The 18,351-nt window shown below is 46.4% G+C and overlaps 1 protein-coding gene across 1 annotated transcript; it reads left to right on the forward strand.

The window, feature by feature from the left end:
* Window positions 1-3,200: 3,200 nt before the first annotated feature.
* Window positions 3,201-16,772, forward strand: LOC127685007 (peptidyl-prolyl cis-trans isomerase NIMA-interacting 4-like). The gene is made up of 2 exons (XM_052181744.1): window positions 3,201-3,379; window positions 16,370-16,772. The coding sequence occupies exons 1-2, from the start codon at window positions 3,201-3,203 to the stop codon at window positions 16,770-16,772; spliced, it is 582 nt and encodes a 193-aa protein (XP_052037704.1).
* Window positions 16,773-18,351: the final 1,579 nt, after the last annotated feature.

Consider the following 18,351-nt stretch of genomic DNA (forward strand, 5'->3'; position numbering starts at 1 on the left):
GAAAAATGAATTACACATGGAAGCTGCTAGCTCAGATCAGTCACCAAGAGGAAAGTCAGAGTGGGGAGGTCATGCTGGCCAGGGCTGGGGCATCTCCAAATGAGCTGGATTTGCCTCCCTCCCAAGTATCTGTCACCTCCAAGCTTGCTCTCTCTCTCTCTCTCTCTTTCACACACACACACACACACACACACGTGCATGCTCGCACACATGTGTGCATGCCCCACATTAATAGGCCCCACATTTATGTGCATTTTGAACACATGTGCACCAAAACATACTATAAATAGAGCAATTTAAGATCCTCAATTACTGCCCCCTGTCCAAACAAGGGAACAGGAGTCTTCATGACTGTGTAGCCAAAAAGATCACTGAATTAAAAAAAAAGTAGTCAAACTATTTGGAGGTTCTGTAACCTCCTCAAAAGTCACCAGCAACAGGATGAAGTATGCAAACCCATGAGCCTATGGGGGACAGTTTGCATTCAACCACCACACGTGAACAAACCTATTATTGACCCCAAATACAACACCAGTGAGAACCCAGGAAGCAAAATTTCACCCAGCTTAGTGAGTTAGTGCATTTAATTGGGATTACTTATGGTAGCCTGGGCCGTTTATGGTAAGAGAGGGGCCTTTGTGATCCACATCACAAGCCCTGTGAGCTCTCCCACACACACAAAATGGAGTGTTAGGCCTAATTTTGTGAGGGTGTCAGATTCTGAGGACAGAGTTCTTCCACCCTGAGGTAGCATTATGCCCAGTCTCCTCCTGAGATGTGCCCAATGCTTTGCTTAGTTTACTATGTGTATTAGTTAGGGTTTTACTGCTGTGAACAGACACCATGACCAATGCAAGTTCTATAAAAGACAGCATTTACTTGGGGCTGGCTTACAGGTTCAGAGGTTCAGTCCATTGTCATCAAGGCAGAAGCATGGCAGCATCCAGGCAGGCATGGTGCAGGAGGAGCTGAGAGTTCTACATCTTTATCCAAAGGAAGCCAGGAACAGACTGGGCATCCTTAAGCCTCTAGGAGGAAGATCTCTAAGCCCATCCCCACAGTGACATACTTCCTCCAACAAGGCCACGCCTTCTAATAGTGCCATTCCCTGGGATGAGCATATACAAACCATCATGCTGTAGTGTTGCATTCCTGACTTTCAGTTTTTGTTCTCTGGATCCCAATGCTGTGAGCTTCTTTCTTACTTCCTCTTCCTCCTTCTTCCAAACAATGTCTTGCTCTATTGTCCAGGCTTCAAACTCCTGAACTCAAACAATCCTTGTGCCTCAGCTTTTCTAGTAGCTGGAAACACTGGTATATACCTCCTTGCCCACTCTTTCCTGAGGTTTTTGAAATCCAGTTGTTTGTTTCTCTTGACAACTTTGGCCATGACTCTTCCAGTCTCTTCACTATGCCTGTCACTCTGTCCCCCTCTCTCAATGTGAGGAGACGACCTTCCACATCATCTTTGGGTGCTTTGGATTCACTCTCATGTTTGGCTGAGTCAAATCCCTGAAGAGGATTAGGGGGAATGGAATAGGTCAGCTCAACTGGTTTCCCACATGTGGACTCAGTTTTCTTGGGACCAACACAGTGGAGTCCACACTTTCCTCTGAGACTATAGCATGGGTGCTTTGGGTCCTCCTCTGTGTTCTTGGGCATACTCCTGACATTCTGAGTGTCCCTCTCCATTTCTGCCTGTCTAATCCACCGTCAGGGGCCCTTAGATTCTCAATCACTATGGCTTCATACCACCCCTGCTCACCCACTGAGGTGGGTATTCATCTGGTCTTCTAGGATGCTCAGCCACTCTCCACAGTCTAATAATCATTTTAACATAGGTTTTCAAAGTATCTGTCTCCTCTATATATCTTACTTCTCTACCTTAGTTAGGGTTAATAAATATATATATGAAACAAATGTGTATATATGTAAATATAATATTCTAGTAAATAGATATAAAGCCAGTTTATTAGAATGATTTACAGGCTATAGCCCAACTAATCTGACAATTGCTAGCTGTGGACAGAAAATTCAAGCATCTAGGAATTGTTGATCTTCTGTACACACTGGAATCCAAAAGAAGTAGTTTCCAATGCCTGTGAAGGAATGGATGTGTCAGCAAGGTGAGGGCAAGCAGGCAAAGAGCAAACGCTCCTTCTTCCATGTCCTTATGTAGGCTTCCATCAGAATGTGTGGTCCAGATTAAAGATTTGTCTTCCCAGCTCAATATCCAGATCAGATGTACGTCTTTCTACCCCAAAGGTCTGGACTAGAACTGGATTCCCCCACTTCAAACCAAGCAGAATATCTCAGGTGTGCCCTCTATATCTGAATTGTAGAATTAAGAAACCCTTAATTCTATATAACCTGTCATAAACCCTTTCCCCAACTATACCTTTACCTATTAAGCTCTTTTGGGGGGGAGGGGTTTGGATTTGTTTTGTTTTTTTGTTTTTTTGTTTTTTTGTTTTTTTGTTTTTTTGTCCCCCCCCCCCCCCCCCCGAGACAGGGTTTCTCTGTATAGCCCCGGCTGTCCTGGAACTCACTCTGTAGACCAGGCTGGCCTCGAAATCAGAAATCCACCTGCCTCTGCCTCCCAGAGTGCTGGGATAACAGGCGTGTGCCACCACCGCCTGGCCCTATTAGGCTCTTGGTATTGACTTCTATCTACAGATAAGTCTGGCCGCAGAATAATCTCCCTCCCTATATACCAGTATTTTTTTGCCCCCCTTTTTGTGGTATTTTCCACTGATGTGGTGTTTGTTGTATTAGCTCTATGGTTTATATCTGAACAACATTGTAAATGGTATTCCTGATATTTTTTATTCCTTCACTGCTTTTTGTATATTCTCTCAGATGTAAAAACCCTAGGAGTTTTGCACTAGTGCTGCAGGTTATTTTGGGTCTCTGTAAGTTTCTGCCCATCTGCCTGATTCTCCATCTTCTCTTTTTCCTTGTTCTTCCTGCTGACTGGTGCCTCTTCTCACTGGCTTGTGGTGGGAGCTAATCCATACCCTATTCTGTACCACACAGCATGTGGCCATCTTCCTCTTGCAGGGCTTTGGTCTTATGCGGACGTTTCTTTCTTTCTTTTTTTCCTTCCAGATTGTTTCTGCATCCACAAAGAAAAGATCTCTTATTACAATCATCCTGGAATCTCCTCAAAGTCTCCACAAAAGACTGCCACTTGCCTGCTCATGCGGCTGCTGTGGGTCTCCACCCGACCTGCTGAGTGGATTCCCGGGGTGCCCAAAGCAGCTGTGCAGCACGAGTCTGCACCTGACACCCTGTCTCAAGAAGAGGAGTCAAAGGCTGCTGATGCTCTGCTTTTCAGCCCACCACCTCCCTCAATAATCCCCTTCCACCAAGCATGCCGGTCAGTGGGCTATTTTGCCCACCCCCAGCCTTTCTTTCTTTCTCCTCCAAAAGACCCTGCTCCCCCTCCTTCGCAGCCTCCTCCTTTGCTGCCTCACAATAGGTCTCCCCATTGTCTCACGGGGGCGTCATTACTGTCCCGCCGTGTGACATCATAATAGGCTCCTGTCCCAGAAAACAAAGCCCTTTGGAGACACCGAGGAGACACGCCGTGTTTATGTCGTCACTGACTAGACAGAAGTGGAAATAGAGGGGGGCAGAGTAAACATCTGTAGATTGGGAAGAACAATACTCTTTGTCCCCTTTTATTTCTGAAGCTGCTGAAATTATGCCTTGCACAGCATAGAAATGGAGTGTGTGGTGTGTGTGTGTGTGTGTGTGTGCACACACACGCGCGCGTGCACGCGCACATACACATGTATGTGCACCACACTCACATTCATGTGCATGCAGGTGGATTAATAAGAAACCATTGAAATGCAAATTGAGGACCCCCTCCTCCCAAACAAGCTAGTTATCACCCTCATCCTTCCAGGGTACTCATGGTGAGCAGAGGCCAGCCAGCAGGAGACAGGACTCAGGCGCTTCTGCATATATAGAAAGAGAGGCTAGCTGCATGTCACAGCAGTTCAGATGTGACAGAACCTGTACCAGAGGTAGGGTTGCAAGCTGTAGTTTCAAGGTTCCTCCGTATCTTCATTTTTCCATCTTTATTTTGGGAAAACAACCCCAGAGGTTGTTGTATTACACAACATGCAAAGTAAGTATCATGCAACAGTAACCATGAACTGGAGCTCACACCTGGGACAAGGTATGCCGTAGCTACACAAGGGACAGAGACCACCATGACCGTCATAAGCACCATAGCTCCCAGATGGTTAGGATGGGATGGGTTAGGTTTGGGATGACTAGAGCATTGCATGACATTCTCAGACTCAAATCTCAGGGTTGGTGGTCAAGACCGCAGCTGTCTAGGTGCACATGGAGAGCAGGTATGTTCTTGTGGCACTTTCCCTCCTGGGGCTCAATATCATTCTTTACAAAGATGCTTTCTGGCATCAAGAAAGCAATTTGTTTAGCACTACAGGAAGAGGGTCTGGTTAGAGATCAAAGCAGAAAGGGAAACTAAGCCCAGCCTGTGGCTGGTCCCGTGTAGACCGCATGGGGCAGAAATGGCCGGAGCCTCGGGAAGCTCCCTCTAGTCCCCAGAGAAGCACTCCAGTGGATCAGTGCTGATGCCAGAGACACTGTGCAGCATCTCCACCCACAAGCTTCACAGACTCATCTGTGCTGCCATGTGACTAGTAACCAGAGTTTAAGATGCACCTGGTAGTTAGACCTAATTTATAAAAAGCAATGCTTCAGTTCTGCCCTTTGTTGAAGAGTATATGACCCTGCCATGTGACAATGGGTGACAAATGCCTTCTCCTTCCAGTGCACATCAGTGGGGCTCTCAGGCATAAAAAGGCTTGTCTGCTTGTCCTCCAAGGAGCCTGGAGCGCCACCTGTGTGTTAACCACACAGACTTCACTTCCTGAGAATGCATGGGACACTTCGATCCCTGTCAGTTCTGCCTCTTCCAAGCTGTGTCTGCTATGCCGTACTAAAGAGAGGCAGAGAGGAGGATAAAGGGTCTGCTGGGGGCTTGTGTGAACACTCATTCACGCACAGTGGCATCTGCATGCTTATGTGCATTACACACCCACACTTACATGTGCATTTACACATGTGCTCATTCTTACACGCGCACATCAGGTACATCTTCATGTGTGTGGACTCAGACACCCGCATACAAGCTCACATATGTGCATTTAGACACCTTCACATAACTCCATAGAATCTTACTGATTTCTGCTCCCAGGGTCACATCTCCAGAACTGTGCATGTTTAGGAGTGAGAGCCTAACTGAGGTGAGAATTGACCCTAGTACACACCCCACAGGATCTCTGTGGCCTGTACAACCATGCTGGCTACTAACACACAAGGCTTCCAGCCTTATCTGAGCCCAACTGGATATGCCACCACCCAGACAGCTTAGGGCTGCTCACGCTACAACATATAGGGTCTGTATCCTCATTTCAATGTTTTTCTGAGAGTTCCCAAATAAAGATACCACAAAAAAAAAAAAGGGCAAAGTGTGGGCCTTCCTCATGAATCCAGCCTGGAGCTGAGGCCCTGCAGATTCCACTGACTGGAGTATTGGCAGCTATACACTAGGTTGGTCCTTTGGCTCCTTCCTCCATAGTTCGAGCCTCAGAGTGTGTTTCCCGGGTTGGTGGGTGAGTGTACCCGTAGGGTGAGCACTGTGTGGCAGTTCCTTAGAATGCCATGCTTCATGGCAGCACACAGACCCAGGGCAGGATGTAGGAGGGGCGAGGCGGATGTCAGAGTGCCCCACATGCTCTCCGGCACATTTGTTTTTCTTCTCTGCCAAGTGGGAGGCTGTTCCTGCATTGTTGCCCGCCATCGGCTCCCTGGGCCTTTTGTTTCTGGCACGTGTCCTTTTGTGCCACTTGGCAACACTGTAGAGGACCCCACACCATGGTTTTGCCCAGGGAGGAAGGATTTGTGCTTAGGGCTCACAGCAGAGTCTCTGGACAGCTCAGCCGCACTCTGGCCATCTGCACCTTTCGCTCAGCCAGGAGGACAAGGTGTGGATACAGCCTGACTTTGTAGGAAAACTATGAGAATCTATAATCCCCTCCCACAGCTGAAGGTGACTCTCCTGAGAAGCCACGGGGAGGGCAGCAGGGCAAGGGCCTGAAGGGATGGTGAGGCTGTCTACAGCCCTTCCTCCCTGGCCCAAACCTGCTGATGAAGGTGACTGCTCACTAGTGAGTACAGAGGACCTGCTTGGCTCTTCTCTCCAGGGTCTGTCGAAAGTTCATGGACATGTGGCTAAGGCCTCAGTGAACTGGGCTGGAGAGGGAGTCAATCAAGTCAGTGAAAAATTTCAGGGCCCTAGTGGATAGTGCCTGAGCTTTCTCACAGATGGAAGGGCTCTTCTTTCTGTACTGCAGAGGACACAAAGATGCAAAGAAGAGGAATTCACTCCTCACAGTCATGGAGCCTGGGAAGTCCTGGCTGGGGGACAAGCAGATTTGATGAACTACAGATCTGGAGTGCAGCAGGAACAGTGGGGGTGGGGGTGGCACACAACCACAAAAGTGAAGCCACAAAAGCCTCTCCTGAAGAAGGACCTAATTGAGGACTGCCTAAAAAACCAAGGATGGCTGGTACAGACAACACCAGCCAATCAGGAGCTGCTGTTTAGAAGAGATGCTTTCTTAGGACCCATGGGGCGTGGGTGGAGGGCATTAAAGGAGCTCGCAGCAGTGCTCAGATGAGCTTGCTGCTGCGGCGGCATTTCTCACCTGCTCCCTGAGTGTGTGATGTTGACTCTGTGCCACCTCACCTCCAACCCCCAAGGGCAGGTAAGGCAGGTAGTGAGTAGTCCAGGGCACAGGCAGCACTGGAGAATCTTGCACCCCGCAGTAGCATCTTCTTACTGTTCCCCCCCAAAGCTGGAAGGGGCAAGGGGGTGTTCTGCATACAAATGCAGATCTGTATGTTCTGTGTCTGTGGACTATCAGGACATATGGCCTACTTTGTGTGACTATGGTGTATATGTGTGTTGTGTGTATAATATACATGCCGAGGCCAAAACAGAATGTCAGGTATCTTCTATCACTCTTTCTTACTGCCTTAGGACAGGGCTTTCCATGGAATCAGAAGCTAGCCATTTCAACTGAGCTGGCTGGCCAGGGAACTTTCAGGATCTATCTGCCTGTCTCTGCTCCCCAGTGCTGGGCTCCAGGTAATCACGGCAATGCCTGGCTGCTTATATGCATGCTGGGAACTTAAACTCAAGTGTTAGTGCTTACAGAGAAAGTTCCCTTGCCCACTAAGCTGTCTCCCAGCCCTGATGTGCAGCCTTCTGCTTCTGATTTCTTTCATACAATCTCATGCCTTGGAGGCTCAGGCCGCAGGCCAGTATCCTATGCCTTTTTATGAAATAACAACATTCTTCTTCACATGAACCTACATCCATCTACACATCATAAGATGGACATTGGGGCTGTTCCCATCCCTTGGCTCTTCCCATCCCTTGGCTCTTCAACCTTATTATAATCATCATGAAACTGCGGTGTCATGTGAGGTTCCCATTTTTAATCTTTCGGAGATCCATGACCTTTTTCAAAGCAGCTGCACCGTTTTATATACCCACCCAGTGCTGCGTGTGGATTCTGAGCTTCTGTTCCAAAGATGTTAAAAATAAGGCTGGCAAGATGGTTCAGCAGGTAAAGGTGCTTGCCATCTGTGTTTGATCTCCAGAACCTACAGGGAAGAAGGGGAGAACCGTCTTGTACAAGCTGTCCTATGATTTCTACATATACAATGTGACATGAACAAACCCACGGGCAGAAATAAAAATTTAAATGTAATGAAAATTAAATTGCTTACAGAAGAAAACTGGCCTCCCTTGCTGTGATAAGACTTGTTGCCCTTCTGATTTCTGATTCCTCCTAGTACCCTGTCATTGGGAGCCTGTTATGGTTTTATATGCTCAACCCAGGGAGTGGCACTATTAGAAGATGTGGCCTTGTTGGAGTAGGTTTGTCACTGTGGGTGTGGGCTTTGAGACCCTCATTCTTGCTGCCTGGAAGTCAGTATTCTGAGAACAGCCTTCAGATGAAGATGTAGAACTCTCAGCTCCTCCTGCACCAGGCCTGCCTGGATGCTGCCATGCTCCTGCCTTGATGATTATGGACTGAACCTCTGAACCTGTAAGTCAGTCCCAATTAAATGTTGTCCTTACAAGACTTGCCTTGGTCATGATGTCTGTTCATAGCAGTAAAACCCTAACTAAGACAGATCCAATAGTCATGATCAGAAGAACAGCGTCTATCCAGCATCACAGGAAGGCACAGTTGTACACTCTCCCTGGTGCACATGCTCATGCTAAGGATAGCAGAGCTGATTTTGAGATTAGGCCATCACAGGTAGTTACCTTCATAGGTAACATAAGCCAACCTTGCTTTCACTATGCAGAGATGAGGGCTCAGAATAAGAGTGTCAGGCCCGTTTGGGTTTTCTCAGCCCTGACAAGGTCTTAGGGCTATGTTCCCTGCACACCTCTGAAAAGGCATGTGGCCATTGGCTTTTGACAGAACTAATATGATAACAGATGGGAAAGAGACCCATGGTAGTGCCCATAGGGCTTCTGCGAGCACAAGCTCTCTCTACCTCGTGGTCCTTGTCTGGGTCTGAATCTGGTGCAGTCACCTCTATTCTCTACACGCACCCAGATGGCTCCCAGCTAGCATCTCTGTATTACAGTCTCTCAAGAGTGGAAGCTGGTGTGCCTCATGCTAGAGGAACTTCTGATGCTGAGCTGTAGTGACATCCTTCAGTCCATCATGTCCTTCTGTCAGGTCAAGTCTCCTGGAGAAAACAACTGCATTTGAACTTGAGACACTAGTTTCTACCTTGAATCAATTGAGCTCATGGGAGCCAGGTTACCAGGGAAACCATGTTGGAAGGATGACCAGCCAGGCAAACACCTTACATTTATAGCCTGGAAATTCCTACACTCTCATTTAGTTGCAGTGGAAATAACTGAAGTTAGTTAAAGAAATTAGTTTAAGTCAAAGACTATTAAGAGGATAAAAAGACAAGCTGTGGACAGAGAGAAAACGCCAGCAAACCATAAATCAGTGAAGGATTTTATGGACATTCAGAACTCTCAAAACTCAATAATGAGGGACAATGGGAAAGCGGAGAAAGCCATTAAAAGTCATTCCACCCAAAAGGAGAAACTGGGTGCGCTGAGGTCATCGGCACTGGCTATCAGGGAATGCGAGTAAGACCACAGAGAATCTCCGCTTGCCCCGATTTCAGTGGCTGAGATCGAAACAAAGGCAGATCCAAGTCTGGCAGCATACACCTAGAATCCCAGCAGAAGTGTGAGCTGACAGTCAGCTCAAGAAAGCAGCAAGGGTGGTAAGATGGGTGGCTACCCATACAGTGGCAGTGGGAATGTGGATGGTTCTGCCGCTGCAGAAAACCAAAGCATGTGTGTGCACTGGAGCTGCCCAGCAGCTGCAGTTCTGAATTTTTATTCAGCCAGTCCTGTCAGTTATGTCATTAACAGCCAGAACTAGGAACAATGCCCTGTGTAGGTGATGGCTTAAAAAAAATCGTGGCACAGCCCTTTGCAGACCGTACTCAGCTGTGGACACAGTGGCCATTGCTACAGAGCAAGAAGGGATCTCAGAGGGCTTCTTGAGGGAAAAAATATGTCCTTAGAGCTTGAACACAGACCAGATCTGCCTCCCCTGCCTCATAATGCTTACTACACAGAATTGGGGGACACATGAGTACCCAAGGGGGCTGATGTGTCCGTGAAGGATATTTAGGGATGGCAGGGATTACTGAGGAAAGCTTGACAGCTCTGGGGCAGCTCTTGGTCTTACTGGTGCTGGTTATTATGTAGAAAGGACAGATATGTCACTAGAGGGATAGCACATTCAGGGTGTGGTGTGGGATCATGATTTCACACGAAGCGATACTGAGGGCCTGGGGTGAGATATGCAGCGGACATCCCTGTGCCGTCTGTCCTCAGCCTCCTGTGAATCTATCATTATTTCAAAATAACAAGTTTTTTTTTTTAAAGTGACAGCAGGCATTGCTTTGTTCCAGGCAAGTAAGACGCTGGGCGCGTCTCAGCATGTGTCATGAGAGGCCCTTCTGCCGCCTGTAATCTGGGCGCGCGGCGTGGCAACTGTTATTCTGGTATCGTTTCATCTCGCATTCAGAGTGATTAAAAAGCCTCATTGTCATAACAGCGAATTTTAAATCTGTTTGCACAGCAAGGCAGAAGCAGTGGCAGTAGCCTTGACAGAGAAAGGGAAGCAGAGAAACCATCGACCCACACACAGGCAGACAGCGTTTCCCAGAGTCACCTTCCACAGCACAGCCATGGGGATCTGAAATACACTGGAGGGTGGTGTGAGGCAGTTCAGCACATCCTTAGCTGCACACCCAACCACCTGCCTTTCAAGTCACAGTGAAAATGTGTTCAGCTAGCATACTCCTGGCCACACAGTCATCAAGAGGTGTGAACACCACTCTCCTCCAGGGCTTCACCTCACCTGTAGAGGAGCAATGCTCCAGAGCTGTCCTGCTACTCATGGGAGCTGCCCTCCATCTCTTGTCCTTTCTACAAGAGCCCTATCTCCATAGCTATTGCTTCAGCCATAGCTTGCTAAGAATAACTGCCTTGCAACAGGCCTGGTGTCATTGGTGCTATCTTCTTGGATTTAATAGCATGGTTGTAATTAGCTTAATATACACATGTGCACAGGGCAGACAGGCCAGCAGTCTGAGTCCAGACGAAGGCAGGTTCCATTCAAGTCCCAATAGCTGGTTTCCTGCCTGGCCCAAATGGTCCATCTGCTCCAGCAAGCCAGAGTTGCATATCAGGATGAGATGCTGGTACACACTCATCACGATAGCTATGTGTAAGAGACTGTGCACATGGGCAGGTAGAACTTTTAAGTCATTGCTGTGGGGGATGAAGACTGATATTGTCTATGGATTGGTTATTGTTCATACTGCTGTGACCAGACAAGAAGAAGCTTATGGAAAAGGGGGTTTATTTAGGCTCTCATTTTGAGGAGATAGAGTTCATTGTGGTGGTTGGGAAGATGTGGCAGCAAGAACGGGGTATCTGGTCACAGCATCTTCAGTCAGGAAGCAGGAGTGGAGGATATCCTGGTACTTAGACCATGACTTCCTTTTCATTTGGCTTAGAAGCACAGTCCATAGAATGATGCCACCAACATTTATTTCAGGTGGGTATTCCCATTTCAATTAACACAATCTAGAAACTCCGTCACTGATGGGCCCGGAAGACTGTCGCCTACAGAATGCTCCATCCTGTCAAGCTGACTGTATCCACCATCACAGTCCTCTGATAAATGGGAGGCAGTGCACCCACCACACCACCCAGCAACACCGTTCCATATTCTGTCTGCTTCATGCACATACACAGAAGGTGTAGCTGAGGGTTCACAAACCTGTACACTTGGGGAACTCAAGAGCACTCAGAATATGCCCTTGTCACCTTCGTGTTCTAGAACTTCAGTAAATGTGCCCTGTGTCTGGTTCCTTTCTCCAGAACAGTGTCCCAGGGAGCCATCATGACACATGAGAACTCGATGTTTACTTCCATGAAATTGCCAAGCAGTCCTCTGACACGCAAGAGCATACCCAAGAGCCAATTGGGTAAGATCATCACTCAGGATGCCATGACCAAAGTCTTTAGAGAATGTACCCATTCATTCACATTTCTCTTGCTAGACCAACTGGGAATGAATCTCTTGCTGACAAGAATGAGAGAAGTCTCATTTTATGAGAAAAGTACTTGTTGCAATGGAACCATATCACATGCTCATCCCAAGACAATGCTCTAGAGTCCACTTGCCCATGAGAGGGCCAGGATATACCAGTTCTTTTCAGGATGTGCCATGTAGTAGGTGGTGACAGCATTCCGTTTCTCTAATGAGCATCTCACTGGCGACTGATAGACTTAACCAGCTTTTCCTGTGCCTGCTAGGTCACTGTCGTGCGTCTGACTAAGTCTCTGCTCTACTCTGCAGAAATGGGCCATGATGTTATGGAGACAGGTTTTTCAGCAGATCTAGGTGAATATTTCTCCTAACCTTAGACATGTCGTTTGGTTTTCCTAAAGCAACGGTTGTCAAGCTTTTATGGGCTGGGGAGGTGCTTGTGAGTAAGAGTGTTTGCTGCACAAGAATGACAAACTGAGTTTGAATCTCCAGTACTCATGCTTTAAGAAGCTAGGCATGAATCCACACGTGCGTATAACCCTGTACATGTTCAGCAGAAATAAGAGAAAGGGGTAGGTGGCCTTTGGTCTATCTCCAGGTTCAGTGAGAGACTCTGTCTCAGGAAATAAGGTAGAGAGTAAAAGAAAAAGCCACCCAATGTCCTTCTCTGTCCTCCATATGCATGTACATGTACAAGTACCGACCCATGCACATATACCACAAGTATATTACAAAATACACTGGATCTGGAGTTACAGATGTTTGCCAGCCACTGATGTGGGTGCTGGGAACTGAACTCAGCCCTCTGCAAGAGCAGTGCATACCTTTAGCCATTGAGCTGTCTCCCCTAGGCCCTTTGCACATTTTAAAAATACATTTATTCATTTTTATGTTTATTGGTATCTTATCTCATGTATATTTGTATACCACATACATGTATGGTACCCATGGAGGCCAGAAGAGGGTGTCAGACACCCTGGACTGGAGTTACAGATGATTGTAAACCACTGTCCGGGTTCTGGGACTCAAACTGATGCCTTCTGGAAGAGCAGACAGTGCTCTTTACCACTGAGCCATCTCTACAGCTTCCTCTTTGTTGTTTTTAAAGGGTAATTTTTTTGTGTGTTTCTTTCCCAAGGGCTCATTGCTTATCTCAAGGTCAGAAAAATCACATTGAATATCTTTGGGACTTAGAGAAAAACTGTGGATTTTCAGTGTGTGTTTCTTACCTTGTTAACTTCCCTTTAATGCCAGCTTGTAAATAGACTTTTATTATGAGAATATGTTAAAAATTAGTGATTTTATATTTGGTCTGTATCTATTTAGAGCATCATGAATTTCTGCCTTGATCTGTTAATATGGTAAGAAATAAACTGACTTTTGAGCATTGACCCAACCTTGAGTCATTCCAGGGAGACACAGCAGACCTTGGGCATTGTCTTGTTGGTTTTGACTTGCTAATATTTTGTGAAGACGTTCCATGTCCCTATTTGTAAAACAAACAAACAAACAAAACAAACAAACAAAAACCATTTGGTTTGCTGTTTTTGTTACTTGTAATATCTTTGTCAGCTTTGGAGTCAAGCTCTGCTGGCCTTGATGTTATACAGGTGTCAACCAGCCAGTCATGTGATCGCCTACCACCCATGTGCCGCCAATGCCGCCCTGAACACCTGAAATAAGCGGGTGCAAGCAAATGTCACGGACATACTACAGATCACACCTTCCTATCCTGGAGAGCGGCTTGTTAAATATTTACCAGGAAACATGGCTGGGCTCACAAACAAAATGGTTTCCTTTGTCTTGTATTTTCTGAAAGACACTACAATTTGTCATCTCTCTTCCTTAGGTATATGCAAAATGTATCGCCCAAGCCTGGAGTCTCTGTGTTGCAAGACTGTTTCACTTGACACCAGTTCCTTTCATAGATTACAACTATTTATTTAGTTCTAAGTTCTCCTCATTCTTGCCTTTGTTTTTGGATAATAATGTTGTGATGGAACACCATAACCAAAGCAACTTGGGGAGGGAAGATTTCTTTGGCTTAAACTTCCACAGTTCTGTTCAGCATGGAAGGAAGTCAGGACAGTCACTCCAACAGTCCAGGAACCTGGAGGCAGGTACTGATGCAGAAGCCATAGAGGGGTGCTGCTTACTGGCTTGCTCCTCCTGGCTTGTGCAGTCCGCTTTCTGATAGAACCTACTTCCTAAAGGTTCTGAAACCTCAAAACAGCATCACCAACCAGTAAGAATCAAACACATTCAACTCACAGCACCTTCTAAAGTGTCTGTTATTCTCGATGTAGAAAACGTTATTTTCCCCCTTGCTTGTCATCACTTTTACTAACTGAACCAGCTTTTCACAGTCAATTTGAAGCTTTTCTGACTTTCCGTCCTCTTTGCCTGCCCCCTGATTTCTGTTCTGTTCCTATCAGTATTTCCCTTTATTACTTAAGGTTTAACTGTCTAACCCACTGGCTCTGCAAGTTGGATGAGAGGCTGAGAGTAAAGGTCCTTTAAGATGACAGAGCTATTGGATCTAAATGGCAAACTTTATGTGTCCTTACCATATGCTCAGCCCCATCTCAGGATGGGGTGGTCCCTCTGTGTTGATGGTACTAACATCACAGGTTCTGGCCTGTTGCACTGCATGATGAGATGGTCCTGTTCTGGAATTTTCCTTTTGCAGGCTTGATGCTCACAGTTCTAATGTATACTCTCTATCCTAAGTGTCTAGAGTGCAGTGGTTCTCAACCTTTCTAATGCTGCGACCCTTTAACAGTCCCTCATGTTTCATTCTCCAGTCATAAAATTATACTCATTGATATGTCATAACTAATTTTGCTACTGTTGTGAAGTGTAATATAAATATTTTTGGAGATTGAAGTTTGCCAAAGGGGTTGCAGCCCACAGGTTGAGAACTGCAGTCTGCTGGCATCTGCCACTGTGTCAAGGACATCCTGTGTGCAGAGAGCAGGCCAGTCCAAGCCTACACAGCTCTCAGAGGTGTTCTATGTGAGCTCACCTCATTCTCCACACTTGGGAGTTGACATACTTCTCATATGGGATGGAATGTTCAGCATCATGTGAGGTATCAGGTAGCTGACTTGGGCACCAACAGCTGATACACACTTTAATTCCAGTAGCTGAGTTCCCAGAATTAGGAGCACGTTGAAGCACTGAGTATGGTCAGGACTGAGCTTCTCCTGCCTATCTGCCAGCTCAGAATTGACAGAATCAAAGCAGACTCCATCAGGGGGACAGAGAAGGTTACTTTTGATGGGATGTGCTTTTAATGGGAAAAGATGCCCATGTTGAGGTGTGGTGGTTTGAATAAGAATGGCCCCCATAGACTCGTATAGTTGAATAATCAGTCATGGGGGATGTGTGGCATCATTTTAGAAGAATTAGGAGACATGGCCTTGTTGGAAGAAGTGTGTCACTGAGAGTGAACTTTGAGGTTTCAAAAGCCCAAGCTAGCCCTACCTCCCACTCTCCCTCTTTCCCTCCCTCCTTCCTTCCCCCCTCCCTCTCTCCCCTTGGATTGGGATATAAAGCTCTTAACTCCTTCTCTACTGCCATGTGTGCTGCTATGCTCCCCGCCATGATGATAAAGAACTTGTAAGCAATTACCCAGTTAAATGCTTTATTTTATGAGTTGCTGTGGACATGGTGACTTCAGGTCACCCTGCTGGCCGAGGACTCCAGGTGCTGTCAGAAAGACTTTTGGAACCAGGCCCTGTCAGCAGCTTGTCTGCATGGGCTTTTAGGAACCTTGGGGGTGGGGTGGAAGAGCTCAAAAGAAAAGCAAACATGCATCTCAGTAGCCCTGGCCACTTCCTCAGAGAGCCTCTGAGCAGGCCTATTGACCAGCCACCTGAACATCGCTCTGCTGCTGGAGCCAGAGAGAACTGATGTCACTGAACACATCACCTGCCAGCCCACCAAACAGCCTGTTAGCGCAGTGGCTCCTCTCTGCACCACAGTCCCAAGAGAGTCAGTCATTTTCAGAGAACTCTTAACCCAGAGTGTAACACTGCGGACGAATTGCAATAAAAATGGCCTAATCCTGACAGTTAAGAGCCTGTTCACAAATGGTGCTTTTGTCCAGACTAAAGAGCAAAATTATTATATTTATTTGCTTTATTTATCTATCTATTTATTTATCTCTCTGTGTGTCTAAGACCTCAACACATGCCCCCATTAAGTGAGTCTCTCAGGGAATTCTTCTCTCTTGAGTTAGTGACTTTCCCTGTTACTGCTATAAAATACCTTGGCAAGAGCAACTTAAGGAAGAACAGGCTTACTCTGGCTCACAGATTGAGGGGATCGCACTGTCATGGCGAGGAGGGCATGGTAGCAGGAGTGGGAGGCAGCTGGTCACACTGCATCTGCAGTCAGAAAGCTGAGAGGAATGAAGGCTGCTGCTCAGATCTTGTTGGCCTTTTCATCTAAGACCCTAGTCCGTGGATCTTCCAAAATCAATTAAAGAAAACCTCAAGTGTTGTGCTTGCTTGTTTTGTTTGTTTTTGATTTCTGGTTTTTTTGTTTTTGTTTTTTTGTTTTTTGTCAGCTTGACACATGCTAAAGTTAACTGGGAAGAGAAATCTCAGTTAAGAAAAGGCCTCTTGGGAGAGTTCAACCGCACCGCTGAAGAGGGAAAGTGGTTCTGGAAAAGGAGGGAAAGGAGGCGCAGCCTCTGAGAGCGACAGTGCTGACAAGAAGTCTCAGGGTCCTAAAGGTGGTGGCAATGCAGTAAAGGTCAGACACATTCCATGTGAAAAACATGGGGAAATCATGGAAGCCATGGAAAAGTTAAAGTCTGGGATGAGATTCAGTGAAGTGGCCACACAATATAGTGATGATAAAGCCAGACAAGGGGGTGACTTGGGTTGGATGACCAGAGGATTCATGGTGGGGCCATTTCAAGAAGCAGCATTTCCCATACTTGTAAGTGGGATGGATAAGCCTGTGTTTGCAGACCCACCAGTTAAGACAAAATTTGGACATCATATTATTATGGTTGAAGGGAGAAAATAAAATTACATGAAAGAATGAAAAAAAGAAAGAAAGAAAATGCCTCTTACTAGGGTGTGGTGGCACACACTTTAATCCCAACACTCAGGAGGCAGAGACAAGTGGATCTCTGTGAGTTCAAGGCCAGCCTGGTCTTCTACAGAGGGAGGTCTAGACTCTCTTGCTGTCATGGCCAGAGCCACATAATAGAGAGACTGTGTCTCAAAGAAAGAAAGAAAGAAAGAAAGAAAGAAAGAAAGAAAGAGAGAGAGAGAGAGAGAGAGAGAGAGAGAGAAAGAAGAGAGAAGGAAGGAGAGGAGAGGGGAGGGGAGAGAAGGAAAGGAAACACCTCCATCAGATTGGCCTGTCGGCAAGTCAGTGGGTCACTTTCTTGATTGATGTGTGTGGGTCCATCTCACTCTGGGTTGTACCACCCCTGGGCAGGTGATGCTGGGTGCTATAAAAAAGGCTGAGGAAACCATGGAGAAAGCCAGAAAGCAGCATTCCTCCATGGCTTCGGCTAAAGTTCCTGACTACAGGTTTCTGCCCTGCTTAAATTCCTGCCCTGAGCTCCCTCAGTGATGAACTTTTACCTGGAAGTATAAGATAAAATAAACTCTATTCTTCCCAAGTTGCTTTTAGTGATGGTGTGCTATCACAGCAATAGAAAACCTAATGAAGACACACGGACTGGAGAGAGGGCTCAGTAGCTGAGAGCACTTACTACTCTTGCAGAGGACCAGGATTCAGTTCCCAACACCCACATGGTGGCTCTTAATCATCTGTGACTCCAGTTCAGGGGATCTGATGACCTCTTCTAAATTCTACAGGTAGTAGGCATGCATGTAGTATGCTTACATATGACAGGAAAAAAACACTCATAAAATAAATAAATCTAAAAACAGTTTTTAAGGAAAAGGAAAGGAAAAGAAAGAAAAAAATTCCCTTATAGACATGCCCAGAGGTTCCTTCCTTTGGTGATTTTAGTTCCCATCAAGTTAACCAATATAAACTATGTGGCTTGTGCAGGATAAGGTAGGTTCGTGCTCTGTGCTCTTCTAATAAGTAAATAGGACTTTCCCATGTGGAGAAGAACTTAGGAAGACACACTGAGGGGTCAAGACACAAACTGTGATTGGGCAAGTTCCTCAGCCTTCACATGGCTAGACCTGTGCTTCTTGAACTCTGTGGAGTGAAGAACGTAGACACACAGATCATGGCAGCATACCTGCCAGGCCTCTGTGTCAACTTCCATGACTTTCTACCTGAATGCTCAGAGGCCTTCTTCAAGTTGCTCTGACTTGGGTCAAGGCCACACAGTGGTGGCCCTTGCCACAAAAGACCAATGTTTTGAGGACTGAGATTAGAGAATCCCATTTTTCTAGTGGATAAAACTTGTGTTGTTTTTAATTGCTGTGCCCACGTGCTCTGTTAGCCAAGTGCCAGTATGGTCTCCCAGAAGTGTTTTACACAGCCTAGAGGAGAGATGTCTGCGAGATAAGATATAGAACCAACAATACTTCACCACCGAGAATGTGGCTTTCCATTATAGTAAGAAAGAGTTCAGACATCCTTATCTTAATAGAATGTAGTTATAATTGAT

The sequence above is a fragment of the Apodemus sylvaticus genome, chromosome 5 (assembly GCF_947179515.1).
Source record: "Apodemus sylvaticus chromosome 5, mApoSyl1.1, whole genome shotgun sequence".
NCBI classification, from domain to species: domain Eukaryota; kingdom Metazoa; phylum Chordata; class Mammalia; order Rodentia; family Muridae; genus Apodemus; species Apodemus sylvaticus.